The sequence below is a fragment of the Chiloscyllium plagiosum genome, chromosome 17 (assembly GCF_004010195.1).
Source record: "Chiloscyllium plagiosum isolate BGI_BamShark_2017 chromosome 17, ASM401019v2, whole genome shotgun sequence".
Lineage (NCBI taxonomy): Eukaryota > Metazoa > Chordata > Chondrichthyes > Orectolobiformes > Hemiscylliidae > Chiloscyllium > Chiloscyllium plagiosum.
The window spans coordinates 72578988-72592160 of NC_057726.1; the positions used below are offsets into that span (position 1 = coordinate 72578988).

General features: G+C 43.6%; 1 protein-coding gene across 1 annotated transcript in view; it reads right to left on the minus strand.

Annotated features, from left to right (window-relative positions):
* Positions 1 to 13173, minus strand: part of ccdc102a (coiled-coil domain containing 102A) — a 251223-nt gene that overhangs the window by 75724 nt on the left and 162326 nt on the right. Inside the window, exon 5 of the mRNA XM_043707419.1 lies at positions 2366 to 2482. Within this exon, the coding sequence (XP_043563354.1) occupies positions 2366 to 2482 (117 nt within the window). The remainder of the gene's footprint in view (positions 1 to 2365; positions 2483 to 13173) is intronic.

Here is a 13173-nt window from a genome sequence, read left to right on the forward strand (position 1 = left end):
GATAAAGGAGGGAATTTGTGCTTGGAGGCAGAGTATATGGACAAGAGCCTAAATGAGTATCTTTGCAATGGCATTCACCAAGGAGAAGGGCATGTCTTAGTAACATGGTTGATGAAGTTAGGGCAATGGATGTTGTTTACTTGGATTTTAGTAAGGCTTTAGACAAAGTTACACCGGCACCACTCCCCACCTTTTCCTCCACTACACTGATGACTGCATCGGAACCCCTTCGTGCTCTCATAACGAGGTTGAACAGTTCATCAACTTCAACACATTCCACCCTGACTGTACATTCACCTAGACCATCTCAGACACCACCCTCCCATTCCTGGACCTCTCTGTCTCCATCAACAGTGACTGACTCAACACTGACATTTTCTACAAAACCAGTGACTCCCACAGCTACCTGGATTACACCTCCCACACTGCCTCCTGCAAAGATGCTATCCCTTATTCCCAAATCCTTTGCCTCCACTGCATCTGCTCCCCAGGAGAACCAGTTCCACCATAGAACATGCCAGATGGCCTCCTTTTTTAAAGACCGCAATTTCCCCTCCCACGTGGTTGATGATGCACATCTCACCCACTTCCTACATCTCTGCCCTCTAACTCCACCCTTCCAACTGCAACAAGGACAGAACCCGGCCCCCCCCGACAGGTCCTCATCTTCCACTTTGCATCATTCTCTGCCATTCCTGCCACCAAAAACAGACCCCACCACCAGAAATATATTTCCCTCTCCACCCCATCCCCTTTCTGTAAAGTCCATTCCCTCCATGACTACCTGGTCAGGTCCATGCCCCCCAAAAACCCACCCTCCCCTCCTGGCACCTTCAACTGCCACCACAGGAATTGTAAGTCCTCAGCCCAAACCTGACCCTCTCCCCTCCAAGGCCCCAAAGGAGCCTTCCACATCCAAAGTTTCACCTGCATTTCCACACGTCATTTATTGTATCCATTGTTCCGATGCAGTCTCCTTTACCTTGAGGAGACTGGACGCCTACGCACAGAGCGCTTCAGAGAACAGCTCCAGGACACCCACACCAACCATCTCCACTGCCCCGTAACTGAACACTTCAACTCCACCTCTCACTCCCCCAAGGATGTGCAGGTCCTGGGCATCCTCCGTCACCACTCCCTAACCACCCAACGTCTGGAGGAAGAACCCACTGCCTCATCTTCTGCCTTGGAACCCTCCAATGCCATGGCATCACTGTGGACTTCACCAGCTTCCTCATTTCCCCTCCCCCCCCACCTTACCCCAGTTCCAACCTTCCAGTTCAGCACTATCCTCATTACCTGTCCTACCTGTCCATCTTCCTTCCCACCTATCCGCTCCACCCTCCTGTCTGACCTATCACCTTTATCCCCACCTCCATCCACCTACTGCACTTTCGGCTACCTTCCCCCCAGCCCCACCCCCTCCCATTTATCTCTCCACTCCTGATTCTCCCTGCCTGTATTCCTGATGAAGGGCTTTTGCCCGAAACGTCGATTCTCCTGCTCCTCGGATGCTGCCTGACCTGCTGTGCTTTTCCAGCATCACACTAGAGTTCAAACCATCAGTAAACTAGAAGGTGGGGTTAAAATCTGCCTGTTAGAGAAAATTAAACACTGCAAGGAAGGAAGGAGACTGAAGGAGGAAGGGTATAGGATGGCAGCAGATGGTTGAGAACTGAGTTGCACAAGTGCACCCTACAGTGCCACGTTTTCATTTGAACTAAAGGATTGGAGGCTATCTGGCTTTTCAATCTCAGTCCAGCATTCAGCTACATCATGATTGATTATGTACTTTAATGCCATTTTAAAATATTATCGTCTTCATCTTCACTACCTAGAATTTGATTGAATTCTGTTTAGAACAGCCCTCAGGTAGAAATTTTTTTTTAAAAAATCATCACCTTCACTGAGGAAATTCCTCACACATTCCTATTTTTTATTGAGACTGTATTCTCTGGTTCTAGAATTTCATCCCCCACCTCCTATTTCTTGCCGGGCAGATAATTCTACCTACGAGCTCTGTAAGAACTTTGCATGGTTCAATAAAATCACCTCTAATTCTTCTAAACTCCACATACTACAGGTCTGAAAGGATGGAGGTGAGATAGGGTCAAGGAGGGCTACTGCAAATGAGAACTACAAATATCAGTACATACTTTGAAAGGTAAGGGTACTGTGCCAATAGAAATGGAACAAAGGTGTACTAATCAGGTGCAAATCAGCAACAACTGAATTAAATAGTAACAGACTTAAGGGAGAGAGGGTCTACTTCTATTCCTAAGTTGCCTGAAACCCGTACTAAAATTATACAGAATCTAACAAACATATATAGCTGATAACAGGCAGACATGCCACTATCGAGTACCTCAGCTCGCAGCTCTGCAAGCTTCTTATCCATGTTGGACCGAGCTCCCAGTTCATCTTCCAGGTCTTCAGATATCCGACCCAACTCATCTTGATGGACTTCTTTTAAAATGTTCAGCTAAAATCAGAAATCACACATTAACACCACAAACAATTTTTGCATTGAAATTCAAATTTTAAATTATCAGTAAAAAGTTAAAAGACTATTTTGAGAGAGTCTCTGAATAAGAACATGGCAAATATCAATAAATAAGTTCACAATTTCTTTACGTACTTACTATCAAAATCCACAGCATACTTCTTCCAGTCTATACTTTCAGAATTCAATTATAAAAGAACCATGGGAAGATCATTGTATAATCATTGAACTTATACAGGTTTCGCCACAAAGCTTGGCTTAATGGATGTCCTTAAACCAGTAGGTAGGTATAATTCCTGGTGAAGAGGAAGGAGTTAAATACTGAAGGCCTTCTACACAGCTAACATCGTCCATTGAGATAATGAATAGCTTCCAACATTGCTGCGCTATCATTTTCATCAACAGAAACTCTGCCTGGGAGCAATCTCAAGACGGTAACTTAATCAATGGATTCAGGTGATATCATAAAGCAGTAAAGCAATGCTCGAGTGATTCATAAAGCATCATCTGAACCTTGAGATTAGATTACGGAGCTGAAATGACTCCCATCATTCTCCTGCCTCTACAGTATTGTTATTGTACAGCAATCTTCTGTAATTTTTGCTCTATTTTTCTACAAGCTGTAGTCATCAGCACAAATGGGCCACAGCTCAACCTTGGGTAGCAGGGTCACCAATGACCTTTATGTGTTGACAAGTAATGACAGACCTGCACGAATCAAGAAAAAATATTGAGAAATTATGATACTTATTGGGCAGACAATAACATCCAGGTAATAATAAATGCACTGACGTTGTACAAAATGTTAAGGATCATAAACCAACAGTATAGCTGGCTACCCAAACATTATAAGTTCAACAATTAAATACCACCACGAACAATGCTTCTGTTGAATGCAGGCAAGCCAATATCATTTCTCTATGGTCTCAAATCTATTTTACACACAATCTTTTCCTTACAGACCATACCTCCACCTCGAGTCTTACACTATAGTGCTAGGATTTTGACCCAGCGATACAGAAAGAATGGCAATATATCTCAAAGTCAGACCGTTGAGTTGCTTAGAGGGGAATTTGCAAGTAATGATGTTCCCATGCATGTGCTGTCTTTGTCTACATGGTGGAAGTCATGGGTTTGGAAGGTACTATCTAAGGGACCCTAGTAAATTTCTGCAGTTCATCAGTTAATGGTGCACCATGTTAGAACCAGTGGGTACAGAGTACATGTTTGTGCATGTAATGCTAATTATATGGTTGGTTGAGTCATCGAGATGTGCAATGCAGAAACAGACCCTCGAGTCCAACTCTTCCAAGCTGATGAGACATCCTAAATTAATCTAGTCCCATTTGCCAGCATTTGGCCCATATCCCTCAACACTTCCTATTCATATACCCATCCAGGTGCCTTTTAAATGCTATAATTCTATCAGTTCCCACCACTTCTTCTAGTAGTTCATTCCATACATGCACCATCCTCTGTGTGAAAAAGTTGTCCCCTAGGTTCCTGTTAAATCTTTTCCCTCTCACCATAAGCCTATGCCCTCTAGTTTTGGATTCCCTCACCCTGCAGAAAAGACCTCAGCCTTTCATCTACATTCCTACGTTTCCAATATTTTTATAAAGCTTTGTCTGTCTTCAGTTGCTCGGACCTTATGTATGCTGCGTTTTTCCCTCTTAACTAGTCTCTCAATTTCACCTGAAGCATGGTTCCCTAACCTTGCCTTTTCTAACCCCCGTTTTCACAGGGACATGTGAATTCAGTGAGTTAGGAGCCAAGTTAAAACGTAGGACCTCAGATGTAGTAATCTCAGGATTGCTACCAGTGCCATGTGCTAGTCAGAGTAGAAATGAAAGAATAGGCAGGATGAACGTGTGGCTTGAGGGGTGGGGGTTCAGATTTTTGGGACACTGGGACCAGTTCTGGGGGAGGTGGGACTATTATAAATCGGACAGTCTAAATCCGGGCCAGACTAGAACAAATGTCTGAGGGGGTGCTTTTGCTAACACTGCTGGGGAGGGTTTCAACTAATGTGGCACAGAGATGGAATCAAGTGAGGTAGTTAGTGGACAGGAAGGAGATAGTAACTAAAGCCTGTGAGTAATTAGATAATGAAGTCAGTGTGACTAAGGGGAAGAGTAAGCAGGGAGCAGATGATGAATGCTGGAAATGTGTTGCTGGAAAAGCGCAGCAGGTCAGGCAGCATCCAGGGAACAGGAGAATCGATGTTTCGGGCATAAGCCCTTCTTCAGGAATGAAGACACTAGCTAGTGTGCTTCCAATTAAACCTGTTGGACTATAACCTGGTGTTGTGTGATTTTTAACTTTGTACACCCCAGTCCAACACCGGCATCTCCGAATCATGGTTGAGAGAAGGGCATGATTGGCAACTAAATATCCCAGGATATAGATGCTTTGGGTGGGATAGAGAGGGAAGTAAAAGGGGTGGAGGAGTTGCATTTTGGTCAGAGAGGACATCACAGCTGTGCTGAAGGAGGGCACTATGGAGGACTCGAGCAGTGAGGCAACATTGTCAGAGCTCAGAAATTGGAAACATGCAGTAACAATGTTGGGGCTGCACGACAGGCCTTCTAACAGCAAGTGTGTGAGATAGAGGAACAAATATGCAGACAGTTTATGAAAAGATGTAGGTGCAACAGGGTGACGGTGATAGATTTTAATTACCCTAACATTGACTGGGATTCACTTAGTGTTCGAGGTCTAGATGGAATAGAATTTGTAAGGAGCATCTAGGAGGGTTTTCTAGAACAGTATGTAAATAGTCCAAGTTGGTAAGTGGCCATACTGAACCTGGTGTTGGGGTATGAGCCCAGCCAGGTGGTTGAAGTTTCAGTAGGGAATTACTTTGTAAATCATGATCACAATTCTGTAAGTGTTAGAATACTCACAGACAAAGATGACAGCGGTCCAAAAGGAAGACTGCTAAATTGGGGGAAGGCCATCTATAGCAAAATTCGGCAGGAGCTAGGGAATGTGGATTGGGAGCAGCTGTTTGAGGGTAAATCCACATTTGATATGTGGGAGGCTTTTAAAGAGAGGTTGATTAGGTTGCAGGACAGCCATGTCCCTGTGAAAACGAGGGCGAGAAAAGGCAAGGTCAGGGAACCATGGATGACAGGTGAAATTGAGAGACTGGTTAAGAGGGAAAACGCAGCATACATAAGGTCTAAGCAATTGAAGACAGACAAAGCTTTATAAGAATATTGGTAACGTAGGACCATTCTGAGATGAGGAGTTAAGAGCTCTAAATAAAAACTTTAGTAAACAGGGTTAAGAAAAACCCCAAAGCCTTTTATTCTTATATAAGCAGCAAGAGGGTAACTAGAGAAAAGGTTGGCCCACTCAAGGACAAAGGATGGAAGTTATGCGTGGAGTCAGAGAAAATGGATGAGATTATTCAGAGGATTGAGTACAGGAGGTCATGTTGCAGCTGTACAGGACATTGGTTAAACCACCGTTGGAATATTGTGTGCAATTCTGGTCTCCTTCCTATCGGAAAGCTGTTGTATAACATGAAAGGGTTCAGAAAAGATTTACAAGGATGTTGCCATGGTTGGAGGATTTGAGCTATAGGGAGAGACTGAATAGGCTGGGGCTGTTTTCCCTGGAGTGTTGGAGGCTGAGGGGTGACCTTCTCCAAGGTTTACAAAATCTTGAAGGGCATGGATAGGATAAATAGGCAAAGTCTTTTCCCTGGGGTGGGGGAAGTCCAGAACTAGAGGGCATAGCTTTAGGGTGAGAGGGGAAAGATTTAAAAGAGACCTAAGAGGCAACTTTTTCACGCAGAGAGTGGTACATGTATGGAATGAGCTGAAAGTGAGGTCTGCAGATGCTGGAGATCAGAGCTGAAAATGTGTTCCTGAAGAAGGGCTTATGCCCGAAACGTCGATTCTCCTGTTCCTTGGATGCTGCCTGACCTGCTGCGCTTTTCCAGCAACACATTTTCAGCTATGGAATGAGCTGCCAGAGGAAGTGGTGGAGGCTGGTACAATTCCAACATTTAAAAGGCATTTGGATGGGTATATGAGTGGGAAGGGTTTGGAAGGACATGGGCCAAGTGCTGGCAGGTGGGACTAGATTGGGTTGGAATATCTGGTCGGCATGGACAGGTTGGACCGAAGGGTCTGTTTCTGTGCTGCACATCTCTAAGACTCTACTAGTACTTTGAGTTGATATTCACCAAGGAAAGGGACATGACAGATGTTGAGGGTAGGGATAAATGTTTGATTACTCTAGATCAAATTGGCATAAGGAGGAAGGAAGTGTTGGATATTCTAAAAGGCATTAAGGTGGACTAATCCTCAGGTTACTGAGGAAAGCGAGAGGGGAAATAGCTGGGTCCTAAACGGGTATGTTTGCAGTATCCTTGAACACAGGTGAGGTCCCGGAGACTGGAGAATTGCTAATGTTGTCCCCTTGTTTAAGGAGGATAGAAAGGGTAATCAGGCAATTATAGACCAGTGAGCAGGACATTTGCTGGAGAAAGTACTAAGGGATAGGATCTAATCGGAAGAAAATGGGTTTATCTGTAATAGGCTGCATGGTGTAAGATGATGCATTTTGGAAGATCCAATTCACGAGCGAACTATACAATAAATAGGAAAAGCTTTGGGAAAAATTGAAGTAGAGATCAGGTGTTCAGGTCCATTGTACACTGAAGGTGGCAATGCAGGTCAATACAATGGTCAAGAAGGCATACAGCATACTTACCTTCATTGGGATACTGAGTACAAGAGTGGGCAGGTTGTGTTACAGTTGTATAGGACTTTGGTTCGGCCGCATTTGGAATACTGTATGCAGTTCTGGTCGCTAATATTACCAAAAGGATGTGGATGCTTTGGAATGGATGTGGAGGAGGCTCACCAGGATGTTGCCTGGTTTGAAGGCACTAGCTATGAAGAGAGTTGATTAGGTTAGGATTATTTTCATTAGAAAGGCGGAGGTTGATGGGGGACCTGACTGAGGTCTACAAAGTCATGAGAGGTATAGACAAGGTGGGTAGTATTGAAGTTATTACAGCAGTAATGCAGTTAACTTACTTTTGCAATGTTGGCCTGGGATCATGTCACAGGGCTCCAGTAACTTAATGAACTGCATTTTGATAGGTTAGTCAAATCACTGGGAGATGAGCTAATGCTGAAGAGGATGATATTGTAACATGATAGGTTAAGCGTGATGGAGGGAACCAGTGCAGCGGACAATGATTAGTTTAGAAAGGCAAAGCAAGTCAGCATGTTTGGCTATGCTAATGGTATCTGATAAGCGCAGGACCAACAAATTGTATAACTGGAGGAGAACAAAGAAATTATGGACAGTCAGGGAAGATATTTTCCTGTCTGCCACAGCTTTGATTTTGCAAGATTAAAGTTTAAATTCATGAAGGATTTTCTGCGTCTCCTGGTAATTTTTTTTTATAGAACATGGAGTAATTTAGATTAGATTCCCCTACAGTGTGGAAACAGGCTCTTCGGCCCAACAAGTCCACACCGACCCTCCGAAGAGTCCACCCAGACCCATTTCCCTTTGACTAATGCACCTAACACTCTGGGTAATTTAGCATGGCCAATTCACCTGACCTGCACATCTTTGGACTGTGGAAGGAAACCGGAGCACTCGGAGGAAACCCACGCAGACACGGGGAGAAGGTGCAAACTCCACACAGACAGTCGCCTGAGGCTGGAATCGAACCTGGGTCCCTGGCGCTGTGAGGCAGCAATGCTAACCACTGAGCCACCGTGCCACCCTTCCACAATAGTAGCAAGAAGGTTTTCCCCAGAGTGGGGGACTTAATTACTAGGGGTCACAAGTTCAAGGTGAGAGGGGAAAATTTAACACGTTGCCAGCAGAGGTAGTAGAGACTGGCACGATAGTGTCATTTAAGATATATCTAGACAGATACATGAATGTGAGCTGAAAGTGAGGTCTGCAGATGCTGGAGATCAGAGCTGAAAATGTGTTCCTGAAGAAGGGCTTATGCCCGAAACGTCGATTCTCCTGTTCCTTGGATGGGCAGGGAGCAGAGGGATAACAGACCCTTGGGAAATAGATGACAGGTTTAGATAGTTTAGATTTTCTCCCCTCAGATGGTGATGGCTAGCAGAAAGGGACATAGCTTTAAATTGAAGGGTGATAGACATAGGACAGATGTCAGAAATAGATTCTTTACTCAGAGTAATAAGGGCATGGAACGTTCTGCCCGCAACAGTAGTCTCCCCAACTTTAAGGGCATTTAAACGGTCATTGGACAAACATATGGATGACAGAGCAGCGTGGAATATTATGACATTTCAAATGTTCATCCATGTATTTTTTAAAACATTGAGGGGTTATATTTTAGTCTTCCAGGCAATGCACTCCAGAGCCCTCCACTTCCCTCTGGGTGAAAACAGTTTCTTTAAATCCTGTCTAAATCACCTCCTGAGATAAAGGTTGGACAAATTAAGCTTGTATCTACTGGAGTTTAGAACAGCAAGAGTTAACTGAACCATACAAGATCTTGAGGGGTCTTGACAGAGTGCCCTATCAAGGAAACAAAACAAAAACACAAAATATTGGAAATGTTCAGGAGGTCAGGTAGTGCCCGTGGAGAAAACAGTGTTATTACGTTTCAGATCAATTAGCTTTCAGCAAAACTGAGAAAAGTTTGAATATAATAGTGTTCAGAAGCATGGAAATACCTCTGCTAAGACGCTGTGCTGTGACAATGGCTTGTTAACTTTCTACACACACTTATCTGTTCCTGAAATGACAACATCTTTTTGGTCTGGGACAGTCATAAGCAGAAAACTTAAAAGTAATCAGATCTTAAATGTTCAAACACTATGTTGATTGGAATAATAATTACTGTGATTCGAGGTCAGATTCACAGCTATTGAACAGCTGTCTGTCAGGTGTTGGCACAAATGGCATGAATGCTGTCAGAGGTTAAGTTAATACACATCTCGGTGTATTACAACTTTCCCCACCCATAGAATACTAATTAAACATGGGAACGCAGACTCTAAAGTGGAATCATTCTCGTAGCCTGGGGTCAACAGTTAGGCTTTGTTGTAAAGTGGCACCCAAGCAATGTCACCAGACACAGTTGTCAGCAAACAAACGGTCATTGACAATCAGTTCTGAGGGGCCAGTGACCGAGTCAGGTATTCACTTACAGTTCCAGAGTGCACCAGTAGTGGTGAAAATCATTAATCCCTATCCTCATCAAAGGGACTTTTGGTGGAAGAATCCTTCAGAAAGTGATCATTAGTGCTTATTTGTGACTTATGATTGGTTCATTGAACAGCTCAGTGTTGATCTCGTGACCTCTTTGGGCGGCAGAGGGGGAGTTAGCATTCAAACTCCTCTCCACCACTGGTTGATCCTTGGTATATGCTCATTTTACTACAGCGTGCAAACACTGCACACTGAAATGAGACTTTTACTGATCACTCACTGAGTCACATTGCCGACTATTCTCCAGAATCCATTCCTGGCTTCTAGTGGTGCATTTGTTCCAAATAAAAAGATATTTCTCAACATATGGAGGGGATCTAGCCAGGGGTAAATGAAACTGAAGACTGAAAGGACAAACTGGAATGGAATAATGGATGATCTTGAGGAGGAACTGCTTTGGGTACATGGGAGGTACATTCAAACAAAGTTGAAAAGTTAGGAGGGCTTAGAAAAACAGAAGTTGCTGGATCAGAACTGTTCTGAGGAAGGGTCACAGGACCAGAGACATTAACTTCGATTTCCCTTCTCAGACACACCCAGAGCTTTTCCAGCAACTTCTGCTTTTATTACAGCATCTGCAGTTCTTGTGGTTTTTATTTAGAAACAGGGCTTCTTGGACAACAAAACAGATATAGAACTTAATGAAATTGATGCAAATCAGGTGACTTTTTCAAATGAACCTGGTGGTGTAAAGAAAATGAGACTGGCAAAGAATGAGAATATATTAACAGTCAACATGAAAGGGAACCAGGCTTCTCACGAATGACAAATCATTATCTCACTTTGATTTTTAAAATTCATCAACAAAACATTCTCGAAGTCAATGCATTTTTAAAGATTCTTAAATTTTTTTCATTAATCACTATTATAATGCTAAATGCATGTAAATGTAGAATACACCTCTTGAAACAAATAGAGCTTTGTTTTGTGGGACCAGGAATTTTTTCACAAAATAGTTGGTGGCACACAAGATACAAAAGGTGTTGCTATTCGCAGACTCTCATTTTCTCATGATCTGCTCCCTGCTTCAACCTCAGTCGCTCTCATTATCTTGTCCCTGAACACACTCAACCATCCAGCAAGCAACCCATTGACTGCAGTCAGGTAGCTCGGGAGATCCATCATGGCTCCCTCCATTATGGGTCTTATGGTGAATGAGACAAGGGACATTCACTGTTCTTCCAGTAAGAGGCAGTTTCTTTTCTGTATTTGTAACAAGCATGCAAAAGAAATGGCCTCTGAGTGGAGGCACATCTCCTTGCAAAATCTTCCACGTGTACACATATGAATCAAGAGGAGGGGGGCAGCATTAGGCCCCACAAACTTATTTCAGTATTAGACATGGTCATGACTGATATGATTATGGTCTCTCTGCTTTTCCACCAGCCACTACCCCTTTCCTTACAGCCATAGCAGAACACTGATATTCATCCCATTCCAATTAAAAACAGTGTTTGATATGCCTTCCCATTACATGCCATACCTGGAAGCTGATTTTTCTGAGGCCTGACAAACTATTAAATTATTATATTTTAAACTATATATTTAATTCCAGGATAGAATGGCTTTGGGGATTGAGTGGATATGTATTCCTAATTAGATACAAGGCCCACGTGTTTCATCATTGCCAATAAAAACCAAAAGGACTGTAAATCAGTAACAAAATCACAGATTGCTGGAAAAGCTCACTGGGTCTGACAGCATCTGTGGAAAGAAATCAGAGTTAACATTTCATTGAATGACCCTTCCTCAGAATTGATAGTAGTTAGGACAATGTTCATTTACTTGTATATGCAGAAGACAGGGTAGGGGAGGGGCTAAGGAATAAAATTTAGGTAGGGATATAGCCCAAGGATAGAGAACAACTGGACAGACAGAAAGATGATCTGCCTAGGAGGGGAGACCAAAAAGGAGCCTGTTAGTGCAGCCTCCTCTTTGTTCCATCACTGTTTCCACCATGTTAAACTGCAGGAATTTACTGCTGTTTCAGTTCTGCTACTGGAAGTGAGCCTGAGTCCATCATTTAAATCCTGAAGGAAATTAGTGTAATCAAAGTGAAATTACTGTTTGTGCTGAGACTGAAGTAAAGAGTTGGAGTCAGGAATCTAGGATCTGGTTCCACTTTACATGGGACTTAATGTACAACCTCTGCTGCCTTGATTTTAAAGACAAAGAGCAAAATCACTAATGCTTGACAGGCTCATTCAAGGTATGTTCCACCTTGAGCAGGAATAGAGCCCTGGGACAAGGGCAAGAAGCAGAACATTATGCTGTTGTGGTTCTGTTCGCCGAGCTGGAAGTTTTTGTTGCAAACGTTTCGTCCCCTGTCTAGGTGACATCCTCAGTGCTTGGGAGCCTCCTGTGAAGCGCTTCTGTGGTGTTTCCTCCGGCATTTTAGTGGGTAGGTTGGTAGGTAGTCCATAGAATCTGGGGGTGTTGTTGCTTTCAGGTTTCATTCTCTGTAGGTCCGACCTGGTTATCTGTCCGTTTTTTTGTACGTTCCTCAGTGTGTTGTTTATCCTATTGGTGAGCTGTGGGGTGGGGTCAAACTCCCTCTTTTGGTAGGTGTTGGTATCTGCAAGTAGTTGTTGTGCTTTTTGGATGTACTCTGCTTTGTCCAGGATGACCATCATGCTTATGATTATGTTCTTATCGTTTCTTAGTGATTTTAGTGCTTCCCTCTCCTTGGTGTTGTCGGACGTACAAAGAATGAAACCTGAAAGCAACAACACCCCCAGATTCTATGGACTACCTAAAGTGCACAAACCAGACATCCCACTCAGACCCATAGTATCACTACCAGGGACACCATCACACAAACTGGCTAAAGAACTACAGCAGAAACTGAAACACCTGGTCAGCAGATCCAGACACTCTATACAATCAACACAGGAATTCTTGGACATCATCAGAAATACACACATAGACAAGGAAGAAACCATGGTCTCATTCAACGTAACAGCACTGTTCACGCCTATTGACAAAGCCCTAGCCAGAGAAACAATAGCCAACCTGCTGAACAAACATAACAGACAACAGGACGTTGAACCCATCAACAAAGACGGCATACTTAAACTACTGGACCTGTGCCTCACAACACACTTCACATTAAACAACCAAATATATGAACAAATCAACAGCACACCCATGGGCTCACCCATGGGCTCTGGACTCATAGCAGAAGCGGGAATGCAAAGATTAGAACAAACAGTTTTTTTTTAGATTAGATTAGATTAGATTAGATTACTTACAGTGTGGAAACAGGCCCTTCGGCCCAACAAGTCCACACCGCCCCGCCGAAGCGCAACCCACCCATACCCCTACATTTACCCCTTACCTAACACTACAGGCAATTTAGCATGGCCAATTCACCTGACCTGCACATCTTTGGACTGTGGGGAAACCGGAGCACCCGGAGGAAACCCACGCAGACACAG